Source organism: Serinus canaria, chromosome 14, assembly GCF_022539315.1.
Source record: "Serinus canaria isolate serCan28SL12 chromosome 14, serCan2020, whole genome shotgun sequence".
In the NCBI taxonomy this organism is placed as follows: domain Eukaryota; kingdom Metazoa; phylum Chordata; class Aves; order Passeriformes; family Fringillidae; genus Serinus; species Serinus canaria.
In genome coordinates this window covers 5,200,617-5,224,096 of record NC_066328.1, presented here as the reverse complement: position 1 = coordinate 5,224,096, position 23,480 = coordinate 5,200,617, and the positions used below count along the sequence as shown (strand labels likewise).

The 23,480-nt window shown below is 43.5% G+C and overlaps 3 protein-coding genes across 6 annotated transcripts in view; 1 reads left to right on the top strand and 2 right to left on the bottom strand.

The window, feature by feature from the left end:
• Positions 1–224: 224 nt before the first annotated feature.
• Positions 225–6,921, bottom strand: PMM2 (phosphomannomutase 2). Its single transcript, XM_050979974.1, has 8 exons — positions 6,820–6,921; positions 6,511–6,622; positions 5,537–5,613; positions 4,868–4,959; positions 4,114–4,213; positions 3,587–3,662; positions 2,357–2,472; positions 225–1,346 (listed from the first exon to the last, which is right to left on the bottom strand). Exons 1-8 carry the CDS (start codon positions 6,883–6,885, stop codon positions 1,242–1,244), a joined length of 744 nt encoding a protein of 247 aa, XP_050835931.1. The 5' UTR covers positions 6,886–6,921; the 3' UTR covers positions 225–1,241.
• A 32-nt stretch (positions 6,922–6,953) lies between these two features.
• TMEM186 (transmembrane protein 186) lies at positions 6,954–9,159 on the top strand. 2 transcript variants are annotated; one of them, XM_050979973.1, is made up of 2 exons: positions 6,954–6,995; positions 7,597–9,159. In XM_050979973.1, the coding sequence occupies exons 1-2, from the start codon at positions 6,987–6,989 to the stop codon at positions 8,332–8,334; spliced, it is 747 nt and encodes a 248-aa protein (XP_050835930.1). In that variant the 5' UTR covers positions 6,954–6,986; the 3' UTR covers positions 8,335–9,159. The 2 variants fall into 2 exon arrangements, with proteins under 2 accessions (XP_050835930.1, XP_050835929.1); XM_050979972.1 differs by having other exon boundaries at positions 6,963–6,995; positions 7,514–9,159.
• A 367-nt stretch (positions 9,160–9,526) lies between these two features.
• Positions 9,527–23,480, bottom strand: part of ABAT (4-aminobutyrate aminotransferase) — a 48,733-nt gene continuing 34,779 nt past the window's right edge. For all 3 annotated transcript variants that reach the window (XM_030229904.2, XM_030229905.2, XM_018916033.3), the window contains 11 exons: positions 22,508–22,557; positions 19,687–19,767; positions 19,481–19,573; positions 19,036–19,098; positions 18,467–18,530; positions 17,702–17,850; positions 16,365–16,502; positions 14,953–15,120; positions 14,085–14,231; positions 12,965–13,076; positions 9,527–11,681 (listed from right to left, as the gene is read on the bottom strand). In XM_030229904.2, coding sequence (XP_030085764.1) covers positions 11,560–11,681; positions 12,965–13,076; positions 14,085–14,231; positions 14,953–15,120; positions 16,365–16,502; positions 17,702–17,850; positions 18,467–18,530; positions 19,036–19,098; positions 19,481–19,573; positions 19,687–19,767; positions 22,508–22,557 — 1,187 coding nt within the window. In that variant the 3' untranslated portion in view covers positions 9,527–11,559. The remainder of the gene's footprint in view (positions 11,682–12,964; positions 13,077–14,084; positions 14,232–14,952; positions 15,121–16,364; positions 16,503–17,701; positions 17,851–18,466; positions 18,531–19,035; positions 19,099–19,480; positions 19,574–19,686; positions 19,768–22,507; positions 22,558–23,480) is intronic.

The window sequence follows — 23,480 nt, the reverse complement described above, 5'->3', positions numbered from 1 at the left end:
CTCCCATTAAAACAGGAGCTAGCTAGGGAACAAGTGTGCTGGGAGACAAACAGTTATGGTGCCTGAGGTGCATTGCAGCTCCCCCTCTGGTTTTGTGAGACCTTTCTGGGGTTCTGAGTGGTACACTGATTCTATTCTCTGCTTTTTTACTGTGCAAGTATCCCATGTACATGGAAAGATTCAAATTACTCATTTCTTTGTACAGACAGGAAGCATGCAACAGGTCTGCTTCAAGTATTTATTTTATAATGACAAATCAAAACAGTATTTTTTCCTGATAAAATCAGATTTTATTCTCCTTTACTAAATCAAACCGTTTATACTCAAGATTACTTTCCTAATGCCAGATGAGAAAAGTATTATTAACAGTTACACAGACTGGCAGGCATTGACTTGAATTTTAATAGGAACATAATTTAGGTCATTTTTGTAGTATGAAAAATCTCACCTACCCTTAATGCCTTAACCAGGAATCTCAGAAAGTGACAGAAATATATTTTGCTAATGTGATTAAATTATTTTAATTAATTTTTACAAATTATTTTTTTAGATTTGGTCTGCACAGAGTGTAGGTACCATAACCTGACTTGTGCCTTGGCACCACATCCATCCTGAGGAGGGAACTTTGGCACCAGCTGGTCCAGCATTCCCAGGGATGGCAGTCAGGGACTTCTAGTTCAGTGCCATCTTCCCAACCCCAGGAAGAAATAAAACCTTTCCCTTTTACTCATCTTCCAGTTTTAGACAAGGAACTGTCTTATAATTCATGTTAATTCATATAGCACAAGGTAAGTATTTAAAAAAAATCAACTGCATCTTTTAAAAAGCTGCCTCAACATAAAAAACTAGAGATTAAGCCTTGCAGGTCAATTTTAAGACCATGAATCAACTAGAGGCAGATTATGCCTCCCCTTCCCTCCCTTAATTGTAATTCATTAGTTAAGGAAGTTTACAGGTATCTTAAAAACCAACCCAAAATATAACCCAACCCAAACCCCACAATCAAGTAAAAAGAAAACAATTTATGTGATTGGAAACTGAAAGGATGGTGCTAAATGACCTCTGCTGTGTTCCCTCAGTCAGCAAGGGGTCTTCAATTAAAACATTTCCCTTTGGTAATGACTGATCTGCAAAGCACCTGCTATTCATGACCAATTCCATAAAAACAACACAGAATGAAGATGATGTTTCAAGTTATTTTGCTGTTTTAACTGTCCTGGAAGTGTGAATTCTGAAGTCTTCTATTTAAAAAATAGCTCTTCACAGATTCTTCTTGTATCCTGCGGGGATGTGACACTGTGCCCTTCTGTTCTGGAGTCTGTGAAAATTTCATAGTCATTCCCTCCCTGAAAGCAGAAGATGATTTAATTTTATTTGACAGAAAGCACAGTCACAAAAAGCGACACATGAAAGGAAACAGGGGAGAAACGGACCTGTTTCCAAGGGCCTGCAGTGATTAGGCTCAGTGAACAATCGCACTGCCCCTGGATCCCCAAAATCCATAGCTTCATTCCCAAATTTCTGTTTGCCATACTGCTTCCACGGGGTCAGCATCAGCTCTCAGTACTTCAACTCTCTGGCAATGCTGCACTGCCACTTAGAGGGTCTAAAATGAACTGTCTGTGAGCTCTGTGCCAGAGGGACAGGTGATTACTTTTGCAGCTGATGTCACAGGGAAAAAAACTTTATTTTCAAGCTTGTCTTCTTCTTCTAAAACTTTATTTTTCACAATTGATGAAGTCCTGTGTAATTTAAGCATTTTGTAACTGTGAGTTCTTATCAAACCAAGCCTTTTCTTACAAAACTTAGCCTGACACTGTTCTTTGGCCATAATAAGACAGCTTTAATTTCAAGGAAGTCCTTGTGCGTGCCAGTGCCCTCACAAGCTCTTGTCAGGTCTCTGTTGAGGATTTTTAAAAGCCTCTGAATTGCCCTGCAGAGCTCTGCCCTGTGATGAGGGACAAGGGACTCTGCTCAGTTCCCCAGAGTGGAGACAGTAGTGAGCAAAAGCACAGTGTTAAATAAGACAGGAGATAAATATGCTTAATAAACACCAGCCAACAAAAATCGATCTACACTGACCAAACAGGACAATCAGTTTCACACAGTCATGTCACCTAGGCGTTCAACAGAATTACAGAAGTCCAATTTTAAAACAACCTCTGTTAAGGCAAGGACCCTGTGTTCAGTTCAGGAAACAAGGAAAACTTCCCATCTACAGCCAGGTAAACATGGACACATGTTTATGCCCTGACTTCAGCTCTTGTCAGGATTAAGGTTACAAGGTTAGAACATGCAATCTTTGAGGTTTAATTACAGCAGCTTTCAAATTAGTGTATCAAAAGAATGTACTCACGGGCATGGTCTTGTCTCCAAAGAAATAAATAGTCTTGTATCCATCCTTGCCAACAATTCCTAAGCAGTACCTTTTATCCCAGCCATCTGGGAACACATCGATGCTGATCTGCCCTCCTAGGAGAGAGAGGAACCAAGACTTGTTTCATTTTAACCATGTATTTCTGAAGGGAGAAGAGAAAAAACCCCTAAACTGGGTAAGATTTTAGGCAGAGGGAGCTTTGCAGAACACACAGAAATGTTGTGAGACCCTGGAGTTAAGTCCTGCAAGTACAGAAGGTGTTTTATAGGGTATCAGTTATTAGAGCTGTGATTCAGGGACTATTTATCCAAGCAGCAAAGTCTGAGCATGTTCCCAAATACTCACTGTTATCCAAATGGACCTTTTAAAAGAATTACATTTAATCTCTTTACTTTTAGAAAGAAAGGACACATGAACACAATCACTGATATATGTACAGCCATAAAATCATAGGCAAAAGACTGGCTAAGGCTTTTAGAGTAGGAAAGGGAAGAAATCAGCCCTTTCAGCAGCTGTTCCAGTCCTGAGCCCTTGGCCCTCACCAATACCTAAGAGCATGATTCCCAGCTGAAGCAGGTGTATCTACAACATAAATACCTTATAAAAGGTATTTACAACATAAAGGAGAGAGGAGAGCTGCACTGCAGTTCACTTTGCCTTAGTGCTTCAGCACTAATGCCAACCATACTTTGCAATTCTGAAAAATAATAAAAGGCAGGAGTGTGGTAATATATTAGGAGAAAGGGTAAAATGAAAAGTGCATCAAAAATTAATCCCCCCTTATGATAATTTTTTTTTCCTTAAGCTTGCACTTGCTTTTGGATTCTTTCCTTCCTCCCACACAATGCAGGTATAGCTGAAGAACCAAGTGCAACTGGAACAGCACTGAGGGAGTAGCTCTGATCAAAACTGATTCACAGAAACAACTCTGACTAATCCAAAGCATCTAATATGCTCCAAAATGAGCACACAACTGGCATTAAAGGACAATGAACTGATGACAAGAAATGAAGTTCTCTTTGTTGATGGATTTCAATTAAAATGTCCCAATAAAAGCCTGAGAGGAAAAAGAGGCTCAGTCTTGCCTGCAGCCACCCCCAGAGAGACCTGTCACACAAATGAGATGGGATGTCACAGCCATAAGAGAGTATGACACAAATGAAATTTAAATTAATTGATGTTTTAAATGACATTCTTTTAAAGTATTACCTATTGAAAATGTGAGGCCTTTGCCTGCAAATTCTCTTTGTAGATCAGCTACAAATTTCTCTCTTATATGCTCCTTCTGTTAAGGAAAAAAGAAAACAAAACCAAACAACAGTTACATGCTGCAACTGTGTTGATTTACCAATGAAAAGATAACCCAAAAACACCTCCAAAAAAGAATGGTTTTATTGATTTGAATGGACCCAGGCTGGTTACACTATAGAGGACAACAAGAAAGTATGGTTCTACCTAGGACAGGTATAGAAGCAGGGTGTTCAGTACTCTGGATATTGGATTAAAACCATGAGCCAAACCCACCCTTCTGCAAGTAATCCTTGCTATTCCAACAAAAAAAAAAAAAAATCATTGTCTATTGCCTGAGGTCTGAATGAAGAAATTAGTTAAACCACATGGAAAGAATTAAAATGAAAAAAAATTGCACCAACTATTAAAGTTTTTAAAAAAATCATAACCTGGCCATAACTGCCTCCTCCAGGAGAGCTGGGTATTTTTCAAGAGTTGTAACTCACTTTATCAAGTTCATAGAACTCAAGTCGTTCCTCCTGGCTGCAGCTTCTTCCAATGGGGGACACATTTAACATCCCATTTCTGAACTCAATGAAAGTGCCTCTGCAAGGGAATTGATCAACAAGACAGAAAACAGATGAGAAAACTGCTCAAAACACTAAATATCATAATAAATTTCCATTTAATTCTAAAGGCAGTGGGAATCAGCTGTCTCACCACATGCAGGCACCTCTAGCACCAGTAAGTCTCTAGGACTTTGAATGTGGCAACCTCATGGCTTTTAAAAGCACTATTTGCTTTAACAAGTGTGACTGGAGCATCCCATCAAGCTCAGGGCCTGACAGGCCAGGCTGTCAGTTTGGGGTGAAGCTGCAGAATTCCCAGCAATGTGGGCAGTGTCCTGCCCTGCCTCACCTGGCACATTTCAGTGTCTGCACCTCACACATCACACAGAGCTGCTCTGGCTGCCCTTCTCATCTCTGGAAAACACTGTGCTGCTGAATTTCAAACATGGCAAGGGAACACTCCTTCTTCAAAACTGAATCTCCTTCCCTCTGACATCAAAGTGCTGAATCAGTATTTCAAGCCCTGTGCTCCAGCTGGGGACTTGTCTTTGTATGCATGGACTGAGCTCTGTTTCACACACAGTGCTCTTCCCCAAGCAGAAATTACTCTTCATTTTGCTGAGCACCCTGAGCTGAGCTTTATATCCCCCATGGAGAACGTGGGCACACTGAGACATCTGTGTGCACATACCTCTTCTTTGGCAGTTTAATCTTTGCGATGTAACTCAGGCAGTAGTTGATGACATCTTGAAGGATGTCCTCGCCCAGGTGGCCCTGAATGCTCTAACAAAACAAACACCATTCAACCAAGGGTCCAGAATTTGAGATTCTAAAAGCAAGTCACATGGAAAACACAGACATTGGGTAATCAGGCATGGTTAATACCACAGAGAAACAAATATGCCTTCAATCAGTAACATCAGCTGAGGCTCACAAGGTACTAACGAAAGGCTCTCATTTTTCTTTTTGTTCACTTTATAACACCAAACTGTCCTTTAATATGACTCCTAGTTGTACCTGCTTCAGAAGGAAACTGTGCCAAAGGCAGCAGCCCTAAACAAAAAGCTGCATTTAATGTCTGCTATAGCCAAGCAGGAAGAAATGGATCTTGTTCCTGCAGTAAACTGGAACCACTGGTCAAGGCAGCAAATTCAGCCAGGATCTCTTTAGGTGTTTACCCTCCATTATTTATGTTAAACATTACATGCCAAATGAATGATCCATTAACAGGACTAACACATAGAAAGCAGCAGCACCTTTGGTCTTTGAAAGGGTGATTACAGAGGACTACCCTGTACAAATAAATCAAAATCATGTTTAGAAAATTTCTTTTTCTCACTATCGGAAATTTCACACTTACCTGCTTGCTCAGGAATTTCCCATCTTTGTATGCTACCAGGCCGTTTTCTGAGAACACATAGTCATATTTTTCAATCACTGCAAACAAGCAAAAAGACAGTAACTCATCATTTCCCCTATAGGCTTAATGCAGAATTGTCTTAAATATTAAATAGCTTAAAATACAGCAAACATCAGCTCCTAAAGCATGAAAATTTCAGCAGCATAGCATCAAGCACAAAATTAATGCTAGTTCCATTTCTCACTATGATTAACACACATCAAGTCACGTGAAGTCAGTTGTTTGACTTACCTGTGGTTTTACTTAGAGGCATATAACTCTTTGCATTAAATGTAAAGGAATGACCAAACTCCTGGCACATGGCCTGGCTTGAGAGCAAGTAAAATGCTGCGCTTTTAGGTTTGTTTCCTCAGTGTCAGTAATCTTCAGCAGATGTCTGGGAGCTGTGAGTCTCAGCACCACACAAGATGATATGGTTGATATGGTTTACTGGAGACCACTTGGAATGCAAACAAACTCTGAGCTATCTGGGCTCCACACGAGGCTGTCAGTGGTATCAGTTAAGTAAAGACCATTAAGAATAAAGAACTAAGGCAAGAATCCATAGTGAACCCCACAGTGAACAAAACCAGGTCCTCAGGGATGTGCTCGACAGCTGAGCAGCCCACACGTGCATGTCACATACAGGACTGCACTGCAGGCAGCAGTGTGAAAAAGTCCTCCCAAGGCTCTGCCACCAAGACGGGATTTCACTATTAGCAACAACCTCTTGATTTAATATCGAGAAACCTGCACAGTGCAAACAGGCTGCGATTTCCGAAGGCCGGGCAGTAGCTCCTCACAGCCCGAGTGCAACACAGCACCCCCAGGAAGACAATGACAGGCGAGGGAAGCGGGGGACGGACGGGGTTCAACCTCCCTGTGCCCTTGGCGGCAGCCCGGAGCGCGGATCGCCTCAGCGGGATCGCCCTTACCGTCCTCGCCCAGCTGCTCGCGGATCTTGGCCAGGTCCGAGCCGCCCACCACCCCCACCTTCACCTTCTGCCGCAGCCGCTGCAGGAACGCCGCCATCTCCGCCGAGATTCTCTGGGGTACAAAACAGAGCCGTCAGATTTGCCAGAGGCCAGCGCCTCCGCTCCGCAACAACCGGCCCGTGCGCGTCTTTCAGCAGCGTTAAATGAATTAAGTGCGCCCGCGGGGCCCGCGGCACACGGCACAGCCGGGCCCCGCGGGGTGCCACCCGCCCCGCTCCCCGCGGGCCCGCAGCCCCGTCCCGCACTCGCCTGGCGCGGCGCCGTGAGGGTGCCATCCACGTCGAACAGGCAGAGCGCTGAGGGCGGCGGCGCCATGGCTGCAGCCCGCGGGGCCGCCCCTCCCGGCGGGCCGCGCGCGGGGCGGGGCGGGGCGGGGCGGGGCAGGGCGGGCGCAGCCGCGGAGAGGCGGCACGGCCATGGCGGCGGTGAGGGTTCCTGTTGCCGGCGCGGGCTGTTCCCCCTTGTCCTCCTTCTCCCCTTTCCCCGTCTCCATGCCTTTCCCTTTTTCCATCCCTTTTTCTGTCCTTGTCTCCGGCCGCTCGGTGGCGGGTCCTTGCACGCCACGTGCCCGCGCGTGTTGCGGCATGGCGGGGTCAGCGCGGGACTTCCCTTCCTGCCTTTGCGCCTTCCCGGCTCTGCTCCCTCCCTCGGCCTGATCGCGCTCTCTTCCCCTTTACCGTGCTCAGTCCGCTTTTCTTTTCTGTTTCCCTATAACTGCTGTATCAGTAGTTATTTAAGGAGTCGGCGATTTCAGCAGCTTTCCTGGGATATTGCTCAGCCAGCGAGAGGCAGGGGGTGTGCAAGGGTCGGTCAGTGAGCTCACTGTGTTGGCAGAGTTTTCCCTCTGGCTCTGCAGGGAGGGATGCGAGCACAAACACCAGTTTCCTATCAGAACACCGGTTTAAGGTTACAGTGACCCGGGGTTGTGCTTTACTGTCTGCAGGCGCCCGAGGGACCAACTCTGGGCTCGCTGGTTGGGTTTTAAAGAGGACTCAAACCATGACCCGTGGGAATCTTACCTCACAGGCTTGGCTCTGCACGGTCAGGACTGCAGCCTGCACAGCAGCACCTTTTGGGAAATCTCTGCGGAAGGAGCTCTGGACAAGGTCATGGAGAAGGGAAGCTGCTCGCCTGCCCTGGATTGCTGGTTCGTGGCAGTGTTTGCAGTCACAAATCCAGCGAGCTGATGGTGTCAGGAGTTACCTCAGGAGCCCCCGAGAGCCGTCTGTGTGTCTGTCCCACTTGGCCCCTGCTGCTGTGGTCCAGCAGAACGCTGTGGATGGGAGGACAGAAGAGTTCAAACTGGTCTACAGGTTCCCAGGGATAAAATACTGCAGGATCCTGTCGAGACTGAAGCTGCTGCAGACTGCCACCTCCATGATCATGCTGCCTCCCATCTGCTACCTCTACCTGCAGGGCCAGGTGTCCCAGAATATCCTCCTCTATACAACTGGCATTGCTGTCTTTGCTGGGGCAATGTTGTATGGTATGAGCTACTTTTTCAGAAGAATTATTGGATTCATCTACTTAAGTGAAACTGAACAAACTGTCAGAGTGGCCCACTTGACATTTTGGGGAAGACGTAATGACATCTACTGTCCCATAGAGACAGTGGTGACTTTGGATGAAATTGGAGATAGCAAGGATGAGCTCCTTCACCAGTTCAAGCGGTATAACAGTACAGATACTTTGTATTTTACAATTAAGTATGGCCAGATTGTAGACAGACAGAAATTTACTCAAATATTTGGAGAATTTGTGTGACACAGCAGCTCGTTTCCAATGACTTTCCATGTCCATTGTGCTTATTCTTCCATGAGGTTTAAGTAGTTCACCAAACTACACATCCCTGTCCATTTCCTGTGCAAAGCCTGCTGTAAGTGCACCCAGTGTACAAAGTCACAGTGGTAAGGCACAGCCCACTGGATTAAAGGTCTTGCAGCTTGTGTATGGTGTGAGGAGTGTCTGTTCCATGTAGCATTCAGTAATGTCACAGCATTCCAAGCCTGAACTGTCCTTGGAATGTGCCAAATTACTGAGGATGAAACATGAAAAATCTCTTGAAATGCAGGAGCTGCCAGAGCATCCTCACTTCAAACTCAGCGTTTCTTTTAGCTCATTTCAGGTTGGCTGGGGAGCCTCTGGAAATTAAAGCTGGTCTGGTACATCCATATGGTGGGTACTGCTGAATGTCAGAGAGGGACATGCTCACATGTCATGCAATTGAGGGAACTGGGAAGGTGTGTGGGCTGTCCTGGCCTCAGGAGGATCCTCCAGGATAGGAGTGGAACTGAGCAAATTAAAGGCTGGGACAATATTTCAGGAGCTTCTTACAGAAATTGCCATTCTTCATTGGAATGGGAAAAGCAGCACCATGAAGGATTGTGGTCTTATTCCATGGTACTGGTATGATTTCTCCTTTTCCAAAACTTCGGTAGAAATGAGGAATTTAAACCCAAGAAAGAACCAAACATATCACCTATAATATGTAACACCTTTTTTTTTGAATTGTCAGAAGCAAGATCACTCACACCCCTCCCAGTTCTAGCTTCATTTGAAACTGGCAAATAAACTGACTCTCACCAATAATCTGGAGTGTTCTTTCCTTATTTCTTCCTCGTGTGAAGTGAAACCTCTTTTTTTTGGCAGATCAGCAAAGGATCAGTTAAGTAAATTGCCATTTAAGTGCACAGGGTAACCCTGAATTACTATTTCTCATGTTTAACTTTTCCTAATGGGGCTCTGTGAGTTTAAATTTTGGCTGACACTGTGTAGCACAGCAGTATCAGAAGAAATCCAAGTGTTCCTTGGTGTAAACACCATGTCAGTAAAATACAGTGGGCTGTACAGATATACTGCAATTTTTGGGGGTTTATCTTCATCAGAATGTATTTAATATGCACTAATGGTTCAGTTCAGGCATGTACTGGGTGTAAAATGAAAAGCCCTGGAGAAGTTCAATTATAAATATTTTATTTAAGAATATTGATTACACATGATTGATGTCATTTGTTATGAATCTGTGTACAGTTACTAGTTACACCATGAAGTGTACTTAAGTATTTATTTAAACATTTATTTGGCACTGTCTACAGTATGCTGTAAACAATATTAACTTTATATGCTTGAGCTGCAGTGCTTTCTATGTATTCTCTAACGATTTCATCAACATGTTGTACACAATTATACAGTTACTGAGTGTCAGTAAAAATTATAAAAACACCTAGAGTAGTCATAATAAAAGTGAAGATGTGGTAAGACTTCAAATTACTGGACCTTTGCTTCTGTAAAAGTACAAGACTTGCTAGAGACATTCACTAAAACTACTGCACTGATATGTTGAACAAACTAATTCCCAAAATGCTGTCAAATCCAGTTCTTGGTTTGACTTTCCTGTGCTGATAATACGCTTACGAGGACAGCGATGACAATGAAGATTTCTTGAACACCAATTTCTACCAGTCCTTCCCCCAGATTTCTACAACCTCTGTTCAAAAACCTGCTCAGGTTCTGCCCAGCTGGCACCAGAATTCTGCATTCTGCAGAGGTTTACAGAAATCCCTCTGGGATTAAGCTGGCAGAAGTGACTGTGCTTGAGTTTCCCAATACCAGTACTTTAAAATGGGAAAACCATGATTAACACTTCTCAAAGCAGGTAAGGAACCTTTTCACATTTTGGTAGCTGTATTAAACATGTAAATCTTTTAACTTCTCTGTTTCTTATTATGCACTTAAAAATTGTGGTCAGGTCCTGAAAGGGCAACTGTAAAAGTCCGTTGTGGTCCCTGTGTTTTGGTGCACAACAAAAAGTTAAAATTAGTAAACAAAATCCAGATGCTCACCAAGAAAAAGAAAAAGAAAGGCACCAGATCTAGTTCAAGTCAGCCTTCAGCAAACAGTAAAGAGACATCCAAAACAATTCTCTGAAGAAAAATCAATGAACTGTTGACACATTTTTTGATCCTGTGGCTTTCTAGAAGATCTCTGAAATATCAATGACTTAGAATATACTATTAGAACAAAAATAGAATTACTTTGCATTATAAATGTGCAGTCAGGACTAGGCCTTCACTATAGTGGCTCTAATACCAGATAATGGCATTTCTGCTTTAGTTTTACAAAATACCTCAAGTATTCGTGTAGAAGTTATAATAGATAAATTAATGGCTATTGTGTGTTCTGGGCAAATGGTAAAATAATTTGGAATCATTCTAGACTGCTGGCAGAAGTGGAAGAATGTGCTTTGCATGGTTCTCTACGCTTTGTCAGATTACATACCTCAGGGTAGAGTTTTCTCTGTACAAGTCTGCTTGTAAGAGAAGTCAAAAGTTTTAAAACCCATCTGTGATGAGGACAAAAGGACAAGGGCTTCAGTGCCACTTGCAGGGCTGTAGGTGTGGCTGAGGGCACCAGTGCCCCTGAAGCAGTGAGTGCAGGCTGGGCAGAGCCGCCCTGATGCAGTTGGTGTGGCAGATGCCTGTACTCGAGGGAATAAAGCTGGAAATTATTCTGTAAAATACTGTGCTTGGCAGTGGTGGAAAGCAGAGCCTTCCTTGGAACACTGATTTGATCCCAGCTGCCATTAGAGAACGGCACTCTGTGTGGCAGGCGTGTGGCTCCGGGTGTTTGGCCACGCTCGCTGCTGCTTCTGGATGCAAATCTACCGTGGAAACAGACTGTTCCAGGTCCTGCTCAGACAGTGCAGAGTCAGGGACATGGCTGTAGGGAGGACTCTGCAGTTAGCATGGCCCAGGCCAGAAGAGGGAGGTTCTGGGGATGCACAGTGAGGGACAGCTGCATGGACCTGCTGGTGACCAGTGCCAATGCTCTGCCTGGGCCGCGTGTGCATGGAGCAGCTTGCCTTGGGCAGGACTACAGACAGAACACAAACCTCAGTTTATGACTTTACACTTATCTTGTAAGTAGAGAAGACATGAATTAATGCAAACTAATTTCATAATCAGCTGTTCAGTGCAAGGGAACTGCTTTTTACTTGAAGTTTGCTAAGATGTCACTGAAAATGTTCAGGAAGAGGTGCGCGTGGTGGTCCTTGAAGATCAGCGTGGGACGAAAACGGATGGATCTGTCTCCACAGCCTCCCAGGACCACACCTGAAATGAGAACACAATAGGTCCTCTAGTAATTTCCATCTTTCCTAAATATCCAGAAAAATTCAGGTCTCTGAATGCAGATAGCCTCACTGTAGAGGGCCAGCAGAAGCTCCCCAAATCCTGCTAGGCACACCACGATACAGAACATTGTGGTGTGAATGGCCTCAAGCTTCACAGCAGCTTAGAAGAACACTGTGGGTGCCTGGAGCTGTTCTATAAAACTCTTGGAGTATTGGGACTAATCCTGACAGCAATGGAAAGAATCCACCCAGCACAGAGCTCAAACAGCATCTGAGATTTCAGAGCTGCAGTACTCTCCTGGTTAAGTGTCCTGGTGCCACAACAAGACACAGGAGGTTTCTTTGCATTGGTTTTTAAACTAACTTGTTTTTAATGACAAGAAGTTAAAATGTCTCAGTGCCTTCAAACCTCTCCCTGCAGTCCTTTAAATGCACTTTTTGGCCCAAAATAAATTTTTAGAAATGTTTGAATGGGAACCCATATTACTAAGCTGGGCTTAGCCTTAAAGCAGAACCTTGGTTTACCATGTAACAAACCACTTGCCTTCTCTCCCTGCTGACTTAATTTCCAAGAACAAAAAATGGTGTCTTTTACACTATAAAAGTTTGTTTTCACCACAGTTTAGATGCACCCTACCTGCTTCTTTCAAGAGATAGGAGTAACAGCAAAAACACACAGCAGCAAACACAGGGACCACACAGTTAAAGAGAGAATTTTAGGTGTGGATCCCAAGGTTCCCTCTGGATACCTGGGCCTGTCTGCAGCTGTTAACAGTTCTATGGGAAAAGAGGGATGCCACTGTAGATCTGTGCCCATTTTAGGCACTCATATTTCATCATTAGGTGTTCCTAGGTATAGGAATTATGTATTTATAAAACTCATTGTTCTTCTCTCTGTGCTTTCCTGAGTGACATTGACTCTCTTCCAACTTTCCTGTTTCTAGAAGTAAGCCATGTCCATGGGCACCTAAGGTCACTGCAGAGGACTCTGAACCTGATGTCACAAAATCTCATCCCCTACACAGATCTTTTCCAGTAACCTCAGACCTGCAGAGGCTGGTACATGTACACACCATGCAGCAGACTGCTCTGAGGGCTCTGACAACAAGTATTTCCAGAAAAGCCTAAATCCAAACTTGTCATTTCCCTACTGTCCTCTGATACTGAAATACTCATGCAGGATATGAAAAGGAAAATGTGAAGCATTGCCTTCACATGTGAATGTTACATGTGAAGCTCATCCACACACACACAGCTCCTTACCTTTGTTTCTGGCTATTGTAATTAACTTGTTTCTAGTTGCATCATTTGGAGTGTCAAACGAACAGAATGTTCCCCTTCCTCTCACTCTGCTGATGAGATGGGGGTAACGAGCCTGCAGAGGGAGGAGAGACAAGCACATGGCAGGTGCTGTAACAGAGGGCACCTGGTGGCAAGGCTGGCTCTGCCAGGTGGAAACCCTGCTGCCTCCTCGCTCCACTGGAGTGGAGCACAGCTCACATGGCCTCCTGCCCTGCTCAGCCTGCAGAGCCCACACAAAGCAGGGAGGGAGAATGAGTCTGACCCATGAGCTGAGTCAAGTAAAATATTCTTTGGAACAAGCATAACACACCTTATTTACATCTACAGTGGACTCCAGGAAAACCTGAGCATAAACCATCTGCACTGGGGATGGAAACCAGCTCACCCTTACCCTGCTCTGAGCCACTTGCCAGTAGTATCTGCATCACTTATTCTCAGTCACAGTCCTCATCTTTTGGAAGAGCCATCTCTTGGATAGGACTAGTTGTATTCTGACCCTCCAATGATATTGTAGTATTCTCTCTTCTCCTGCTTGCTATGTGTTAAAGGTGTGGAGAGAGCAGGGACTGTGTTTGGAATTATTCTATGCAAAATGCCTTTGGGAGGTGAGCACCTGCAAGCCTATCTCTAAATGCCTGTTTGTAGAGCTCCACAGTAGAAGCTGTAAGGAATTTCCCTTAAACAAGGGAGGGAAAGATAGAATTTTCTTATTTCAACAGCCCAGCAGAATTGGAACAAAATATGAAAGGAACTCCCTCTGAAAAGAACTTTAGGTCAAGGAAATACCAGCTGCTCAAGGTAACAAAACCTTCTAGCAAAGTAATTTAATTGGTACATCCCTTCAGATATTTCGGGGATCACCCTTTGTATTGGATTAAGCTATACAAACCCAGCATTTTTAAGTCAGTAAAATAAAGTTTACTTCAATACTTCTAAATGGGACACAGTTATTCAGGCCTGTGTTGAAGTCACTATAATGGTCTAGACCCCAGCTCTAGTTTAAATGTTTAAACTGGATGAGGTCAGATCCTACTTCAGTGCCAAATTCTCCTTCTTATCCACAATCCTTCCAGATGTTTACCTGCAAATCCAGCAGCCCAGTCAGCAGTGCTTTCCCAGCATGGGTTGCATTGTTTAGAAGGTCTTCTGTTTTAATAACCTTAATGACTTCAGCAAGCATAAGGTTCTTGGATGGATCTCCAAGCCAGGTGTTAAAAATCCGGTAGGGCTGGGGAAAGAGTGGAAAGAGTTGTGGAACATGTTAACAGGGAAATCACTATAAATTGAGAAAAGCAAGGCATCACACTGGCAGTGCAAACATGGTGTATGAAAAGGCATGCACTAACCTCACCAACCCCCCCTTTTCTATGTTGTAAAGCAAAATCCCATTGCTGAACTGAAACACAGGGTGATCCCTTCATGCTTCTCTTTAGTGCACTCTGCCTTGCTACTCTGATGTCTCACCAAAACAGCTACAAATAAAAGGAAATCAGCATCACTATACAGGCTTCTACATCAAGCTTTATGTTCTTCCCATTAATTTGACTTTTCATTTATTACATCTAAAATGTCATTAGTGCAAAGAAGAAATTTTGCTGACAGAATCTGCAATGCTGATAAACAAGGTCTGAAATTCCCAAGTTGCCCTACAGGAGAAGTGTCAGTTTGTGGTTGGATTTTGTACTGAAGGTTTATTCCATTAGGCTTAACCCAGTTCTCCTCTTTCCCCCCACCAGCTTTATGACCCTGGTGACTGACAACAACTGGAATAAAAGTGAAGAGGTGATGACAACTGTTGTGTGAGCACACAGCAAGTTTCTGTAAAACAGCAGCCCCATCCAACTGAACCTGCACTGCTGGAGGAAACCTTGTCCCTTCCAAGGATATCGCAGTCACTCCTCAGGGGCTCACCAACTAGCAACGAGTCCAAGTATCATTAAAAATCTTACAGCATTTGGCCTGAACTCCTCTTTGTGGAAAAATCCTCCTGTCATCATCTTCTTACTGAATGTGACCACATCAGCTGGGTCATCCAGGCCCCAGTGCTCGTGTGCCCAGAATTTTCCTGTGCAGCCACCTCCCGTCTGCACCTCATCCACCAGGAAAGCACAGCCATGCTGCAGAGACACACGAGAGGAGCAGAGAGTGTGAGCCCCCTTTCCCAGACCAGGAACACCTCCCTTAGTGACCACATCAGCACAAGGAGCAGGGAGTGTGAGGCCCCCTTCCAGACCAGGAACACCTCCCTTAGTGAACACACCAACACAAGCCAATCATGGGCTACACCCCTTCTTCCTCTTCCTTCACTGCCCCAACCTCCCCTCCTCAACCCCTCCACCAATACCACTCATGTCAGATTTCACAATTAAAAATTCAGCTCTTTTTTCAGGAAGGCACTAGAAACTTGTTTTCTACCCATACTCATCAAGCACATGTTTTTATATAGTCTTGAGCATTTCTAGAGGATACCTGAAAACATCTGCGAGGAGCAGAGGTGGCATTTTCCAAGCCTCTGAGGGAAGCAGAGTGTCATTTCTAGGGGCTTTGTTTGTTGGAAATATGAAGTCTCTGCCCTCAGTCAGAGTTGGGCATTATGTGGCACAGAGGCAGTACCAGTAGCAGCATGAGCTGGTCAGTTTAGGGGGCATGAAAAGCTGCCTTTTCAGACAATTCTGCTGAAAAAGCTATTTGTGAGCTGGCAGTGTGGGGTTTTTATGTGAAGGACTATTTTGTCCAAATTTTGTGACAGGGAGAGCAAGCTATATCATAATTCTGTATTTAAAAACAATGGGTAAGTACTTTTGGCAGCATCTCTTCAGCACACAGATGTTCTGAGGGTGAAAAAAAGCATGCAGTAAGTATTACTGAGGGTCATAGCTTCTAAATAGGTAACTTTACACTTCAAGTATCAAGACATCTGTCCTTTTCATTGTTTTATTGGAACATCAGCACTATGGCTGGTCCCAGGTTGCATTTCAGGGGTCTTTTTTTGCAATTAAAAACATGTCATTAAACATTTATACTTTTCACAACCTGCTTCTTCAGAAACTGAACCTCCCCAAGCAACTAGCATGATCATTTAAAGAACACACCTGCAGAATTCATAGCTAATGAATCAGAGTAATTTCTCTCTCACTTCAAAATTAGAAGATTATTTATTGGACTGAGTAAAGCATTAGTGTGAATCAAATGGGAGAGAGCAGGGACTGCTGGTATGTAGTACATACCTACCCTGACTGCTGCTAAGGAGGCCTCTGAAACCCTCCAAGAGCCTGGGGCAGGGCAAAGCCTCTGGAGACATCCACAATGTGTGGGTGCATGTTTTAACTACCCCTGAGTGCCCAGAGAAATGTGTTATTACCTTTCTGGCAATATCTCTTAGCTTTCTGAAGAAGTCATCTGAAGCATGATTGTCCCCACCCTCTGACTGTATTGGTTCCACAATGATTCCAGCCACAATCTTCTTCTTTTTCCTGTACTTTACAATCAGGTCTTCCACCTGTAAATCAAACACTTATGAATGTACACCCTCCTTCCAAAACATTTGTACATCATATCCTCCCAGCTAGATTAAATCTCATCAGAACTTCAACTTTGCATGGAAAGTCCTGGCTATAAAGGTCCCAGGAGGCACAAAGGATTAACAAGTGGTTCCTCCAGCATTTACCACTGCCTTCTTGTTCCTGAATGGGTTCAAACCATGTCCTAATCACACTGTAACTAGCTGCACATTCCTCTGCAGTGCTGTGAAAGCTCTAGCCAGGTTCAGCTGGCAGTGTGCTGAGCACCACTGCAGCTCACTGGGCCACTGCTCTCATTCCACCTAAGTGATATGGGTTAGATTTTGTGTCAGAAACCAAAACTCTGCTCATGCATTAGAAAAGGCAATCTGGAAAATTCACTTTTTCCAGTCAGCCACTCCAGATATATTAAAATTAATCAGATGAAATAGTGCAAAAATCCTGTTGTTGTAAGGGGCTGACAGATAATTCTCATTAACCTCCTAGTGCCAGTTGCTGCAATTAAGGGTGTGTTTGTGCCTGAAATCCCTCTCACAGCCCCTGCAGGCTGTGCAAAGCAATGGTTTCCAAAGGGGGCCAGTAAGCCCAGCACAGACTTGCTAAGAAAATGTTTGGCTTTTTGTTTTGTTTGTTTGTTTGTTTGTTTGTTTGTTTGTTTGTAAAATAATGGCATCCAGCATTGCACTTCTCCCAGCAAAGCTGCCCTGGGGCAGCCCCAGGGAGGGCATGTGCTGTGCTGTGCTCTCTGAAGTGAGGCAGGTTTGGCTAAGTGGACTCACGGGTCCATCCCTGCACAATCAGAGCTTTATGCCATGGAGAAGCTGGAAAGGCTGAAATACTCTTAGAGCTCCTCTCTGCAGAGAGGGTTGGTTATCCAGAGTGACCCACACTGTGCTCCCTCTCAGCCCATAGCCTTTGGCAAGAGCTGGCAGGTGAGTTCACTGTGATACAACCAAGTTCTGAGGGTGAAATTTCACTTTGGTGTCACTCATGCAGCCCTGAAGTCCCAGTGAGCTGGCAGGGAGAAAGGTCTGACTGTAAACAACAGTGAATGCTGCTCCAATCACAGGCTGTTCCAATCCCTGAAAACATTCTTTTAGTGAAAAGCACTAATCCTACCAACACTATTCATTATTTCAAATCAAAAACAACAGAAAGCTGCCAGGGAATTTTTTACCTCCTCTAGACAACGGGCTTCTTCCTGTTGATTCTCTTTCACAAAGTCTTCCAGGGGATACTTTAGCCTTGGAAATGGAGCAATAGGCCAGTCCAGTGAGGGAATGTCCAGTTTGTGAATTGCTTTAGAGTGAGTTGTAGCTAAGCAACCTAAGCCCAGAGAGGGAAAAATTAAAATCATACCCATCTAGGACCAATAAAAGAAAAAAGCCACCAGGAGATGAAATGGCCTGATTGTAGAGTTCTCCTAACTGCTCTGTGTTTTTACTGTCTTCTGAAATACTGGGTAATTGGATTTAGTCAGGCTTAAATGGATTGCTCTAGATCTTAAGCATCAGTTTCCACATGCACTGTTCCAGAAGAGCAGGAGAACCTCTGTCAGCCTGAACAGATTGCTCAGACAAGGTGGGTTTCACCCTCCCAAAGACACAAAGCTCACAGTTACAGCACTCTCAGGTAACATGCTTAGAACAAGGCCTGAGCTGATATAAACCAGTAGAAGTGAGTGACAGCATGTTTGTGGTGATTTTAGCCCAGGAGGTAGATTTTCATGAGTGCAGACAGGAAACTGCACATTCAGAATGAAGATAAGAGCCTGTCTGAAAAGAATTTTTCAAAAACCACAAAATCAATTCCTACTGTCACTCAACCATTCCAGTGCTGGAGGGGCTTCCAAGGCAAACCTTAACAAACCTGCAGCTTCTCCACTGGTACTGTGTGGGTAAGGACAAGCACAGTGAGCTGAGGGGGACAAGGGACAGCTTACCCAGGGTCCTGCCGTGGAAGCCACCCATGAAGGAGAGCATGGCGTAGTCAGGGCAGCCAGGGGGCTGCAAGCAGAGGACACAGTGGGGTCAGCCAGGGGCAAACACCCCCCTCCACTGCCCCCTGAGCTCCTCTTCCATCAGACACCACCAATTGTTACAGCCTCCCCTTCAGCAAGCACACTGGTCACCCCAGCCCTGCCCAGGTCCCAAGCCCTGGGGTTAACATGGATGAATCCTTGGTGTGGAGGTTGTGGCACAGGCAAGGCTGAGCCTTCAGCACAGTCCCCCCCTTTGTACACAAACAGGAGCACATGTTTGTGGGGTGGCTGTGCCTGGGGGTGGCCAGGGGGCTCAGAGAGGAGAGGCTGGGGCTCCCCTGTGCTGCACCCCCATGCATTCCTGATGACTCCCTGATATTTGTTGGGAGCAGTCTGCATTTCACCATTTCCTAAATGTACAAAGCCCAGATTCCATTTCACATGTAGCAAACCAAACTTTTCCTCCCAATCTTCCCTTCCAAGCCCAAACCAGTGATACATCTGTAGGTGTGGTAAACAACAAATGTTACCTGGTTAATCATGCAAGATTCCAATTCTTCTTTTGTGACATTATTATGGCCCCTTTCCTTGTTCTGCAAAAAACCCAAACAACCCAACATGAGGGTTCCTGTAGTTGTAACCAAGGCATTTATGGCTGAACCACAAACCAGGAATGCTGGTATTCAAGACTGGATTCAAGGAATACCCTGTCTGTGGCTTTCACATGCTGCCTACAATCTGCATTTTCTTTCTTTCCTTTACTTTATAACTTCTAAAGTTGTGTCAATATAAAGTAAAAGCTTAGACAAAGAGGTTTTAATAAAGATTTTATACTAGATTGAACATAAACAACATCATGAGGAAGACAACCTCCAAGCCTCACTTTGTTTTGCAATAACAATTCTGATTATGAGTAAGTACTCATTTCTACATCTAAACCTACAAAGATGTGGATTTACTTAATGGTTTACTTACTCTGTACCACATGAATATTGCTTTAAAGGCATTTTCATTAGAGCAGGATCCACAAGACATGGTCATCACCTGTGACAAACCCTTAGGAGCCACCTGTCAGCAAAGACAGAAAATCACTCTTGAAATACTGAACACAAGTATAGTGCAAAATGCTAATAACAGTGGTGAAAATAATAGTGATCAGTCCACAGGTATCTCAAACTTACTGACAGCAAAGACTCCTTCAGTTTCTCTGTAAAGTTCTCTGGAGGTAAAATCCCTAGGGCAGGTCTGTTGATAAAAGTGCTCTAAAAAGACAAAGGAAGAGGAATTGTTAGGTCTTACTATCACATGGAAAATATGTTGATATCAAAGCAGTTCCATTTTATTCTAGTCATAAATACCAGGCAGAAATCTGTATCATGGCACAAGTGGCTTTAAGGTAAAGATTACTATTCCTGCCTTAGCATATGTTTTTCTGTCTAATCCTTACCACTTTATTCTTGCAGGACACCTTAGGAAAGGTGCATGCTGACTCACACTGACATTTCCTCTTCTATATTGCCATTTTAGCTGCTCAATCTCCGTTTTCCTTATACACAGGAAATATGCTTTAAAATCTTTATCTGACTTGCTTTCAGTTTGAGTAGCTAAATTCAGTTAGGATAGCAGCATTTTCATCCTTACTGAGCTTCAAGACAGAGCATTTTGGAACACTGGCAAGGTGGAGCCAGGCTCCAGGCTCTTCCGCGGAAGATGAGAAGCCATGGGCATGAATCAAAGCTTGAGAAGTACTGATTTGGGTACAGGGAGAAGGTTTTGCAGTGAAACAGGCTGCTCTTTTGGAGGTCTTCAAAGTCCCAGACAAAACCTGAGAACCCTGGTCCCATCTCACAGCGACCCATCTTGGAGCAGGAGGTTGGCCAAGACACCACCTGAGGTCCCTTCCAACACCAATGGTGCTGTGAACTGGCCACATCAGGATTCCCACCTTTGGGAAAGGTAATTTTGGTGTCAGGGAACAGCAGCCTGCAGGCCCACACAAGGGTTTCTAAGGAGCAGCTCTGGAAAAAGCCCCTCAGCCTCCCCAGTCCACTAAAGGAGATGAATGTCACATTTATGCAATTAATTTAAAATGTGTCATCAATTAAAATTGATTCATTGCTGCTCTTGGTCTTTGTGGGTAATCTTATTTGATTCATACTGTGCTACTCTTTATTTTAAATTAAATTTTCTCAGAGAAGGACAAGCTCAAAAAATTTGCCAACTGCCAAGAAGCTTTATTTGCCCTTTTGTTTTGTTTTTTGTTTTTCTTGTTGAACAAGTAATGGCTGAAATGAAAGGCTGAGCTTTGATAAGTTAAGTTTCAATGGGTCTCCAGAGGACACACAGCTCATATTTTCAGTGCAGCTCAAGCTTGCACATTTATCAGCATCCTTCAGTTGCTCTCCTCAGCACACATATTCATTCCAAGGGGTGTGAGTGGTCACACTGCACCTGCAAGGACATTTAATCAGGATTCCTAGGGAAAACCAAGTATCACACAAGACAGAACACTGATGTGCTTGGACTTTGTAAATTGTTTAAGTGTCTTACTTCCACACACTGTTACAACAGACTCAAGCTTAAAAGAAAACCTAAGCAAGGCTGTTAATGCCAGGTTAACACAAAGCGTTTGTTTAGTAGCTATGAGAAATCTTACTTGACTTTTTATCTCAGTTCAGAAGTAAATTTTCATATCAAGTTCAAAAGAGAAGAGCACGCATTTGTTGTGAATTTGATTATGGGTTGTCACAGTCAATTGACAACATTTGCCATTAAGCAGAAGAGAGTATTTTTCTTTTGTAGTTAATGAGATGCCCAGAACTGAGAAAAACAGCACATTGACATCAAGCTGCTGTGGGCTCAAATAAACAGCTGCACATTCTGTGTTTATAGCTGGCTGTAGAGAGGGCATGTGGAGCATTACAGACAAAGCAAATGGAAACTCCTTCCAGGAAAACACCAACCCCTTTGCTAACACTAATCAAAGCTGTGCCTCTCGGGTGGGACTTTGGAGGAGTTCCTTCACTGCAGGCTTCCAGGAGTGCCACCTGCCCTTCCCCAGTGGGCAAATCAGCAACTGCCACCAGCAAATGGGCTTTTTGATTTTTTAAATTGGTTTGGGGATTTTTGCTTGTTCGTTTTTTAAATCTGGCTTTGCCTACTGTTGCATTATAGTGAAGATATTATTCTCAGAAATCATCTTTATGAGTTCATAAAGATGATTAAGTTAATAAAGAGTTAATAAAGTTAATAAAGAGTTAATAATATTCATAATTATACCTTCCAAAATATCCAGATCTGCCTTTGATAACTCCAGCATTTCTAGTCCTAGGGTTTTTGTTTGTTTGTTTGTTTGGATTTTGTTTTGCTTTTTTGTTTGTTTGGTTTTTATTTATTTGTTTTTATTTGTTTGGGGTTTGTTTGTTTGTTTTTAACTTGAGGTATTTTAGTCCTGGGAAAGGAAGAACTCCTCACCTGAAGACATGAGTATTCCATAAAGGAAATCAGCTCAGGGAACTCAAATGTCTGCATTTCTTTGCCCTGCTGGAGTGCACTTAGGAGATGGGAATCAGTCACCATCCCCAAGTTCAAAAAAACCCCTAAACTTCCCACGGCATTCCAGATGTAGGACACCATGTCCAAGATATTATATTATCTCTCAAGGTTTTGGGCTTGCTTTCAGGCTCAAAAACTCTTCAGAAAACATGATTAAAATTATTAATTTGAGACAGTAAGTTTGAACTAGGAATTAAATGTGGCTGCAAATATATCAAGTGCTTGCATCACCCAAATGTTTACTTTTTGTAAAACTTCCCAGAGGTTTTGGTGTTTTCTTAAACACCACAAAGCTCTTTTCATCTAGTGAGAAGTAAAGCAAGCAGATCCTATCATACATTAAATGGAATCATTAGCATTCACTATCAGTCTAAGGAAAAAAGAGAAAGCCCACAACAAGGAGAGAGAGAGAACTCCTTCACGTCCCTCATGTTCTAATTCACTTACCAGGTTCTGGGGCTGCTGTAAAAGCTTTATCAGAGAGGGATGGCTGTAACCTAATTAAAAAGAACAAAGAAAGAAAGCAGTTCTTTTTATCTGGTTTCAATGAAGTAATGCAAAGCATAACCTAGTGAATAACCATAACTTCATGCTTGACTGTTTATGTGTAACTTGGGTATTTTTAACTACTGATAATGGGACTTCTTTTGAAGTAGGACAAACCTCTGGGCTCTTTGTCCCTCAACAGGCTGTCTGGGGGCAGGGCCCAGCACAGCACTGCTGTTGGGAGCTGTGGCACACTCATTTCCTTACTGTGACAAAATTTTACTTGAAAAAAGATGCAACAGTTTATCCTTCTTACTAAGAAACTAAGCATCAGTGCTTAATTTATACCCATTGATGGTCTAAAGGATAACTTGCTTGCTTACAGGCAAAACCAATTTATCTGCTGTTAAGAAAAATAATCTTTGAAGGAGGCCAGAAATTTCATTTTAAGCCTGATCTCTAATATATGAAATACCAATGCTAGAGATTAACATCATCTTTTAAATTTTCTTGTAGAAACAGTTGGAAACCTCATCTTCCCTACTGCTCAAGAAGTCAGACAATGGTAATTTTGTTCCAAAAGCTTATTGTGCTTCTGAATCCCCATTCCCCTGGAATGACAACAGCCCTGATTATCTTGTTTGAGCAATGGAGCATTAGGAGACTGTGTTAACAAATCAATTATAAATTCAGTTTTGAATATATTAGCTGAAAACAAAGAATATCCATATTGTTTTAGCAGCATGTCATGCTGATAAATCTGTTAAAATTTATGATGAAGATAATAATGCTGGCTATTTGGGACACAGAACAACTAAATCTGCATGGCATCTGCTGTCATGGGAAGAGCTGTTCAGCTAGAGGGAATGACACACAGAGAGCTGTGTCCTTGAGAACTGCACCTGTGGCTGCCACTGAGAGCCCCCTGGAGAGT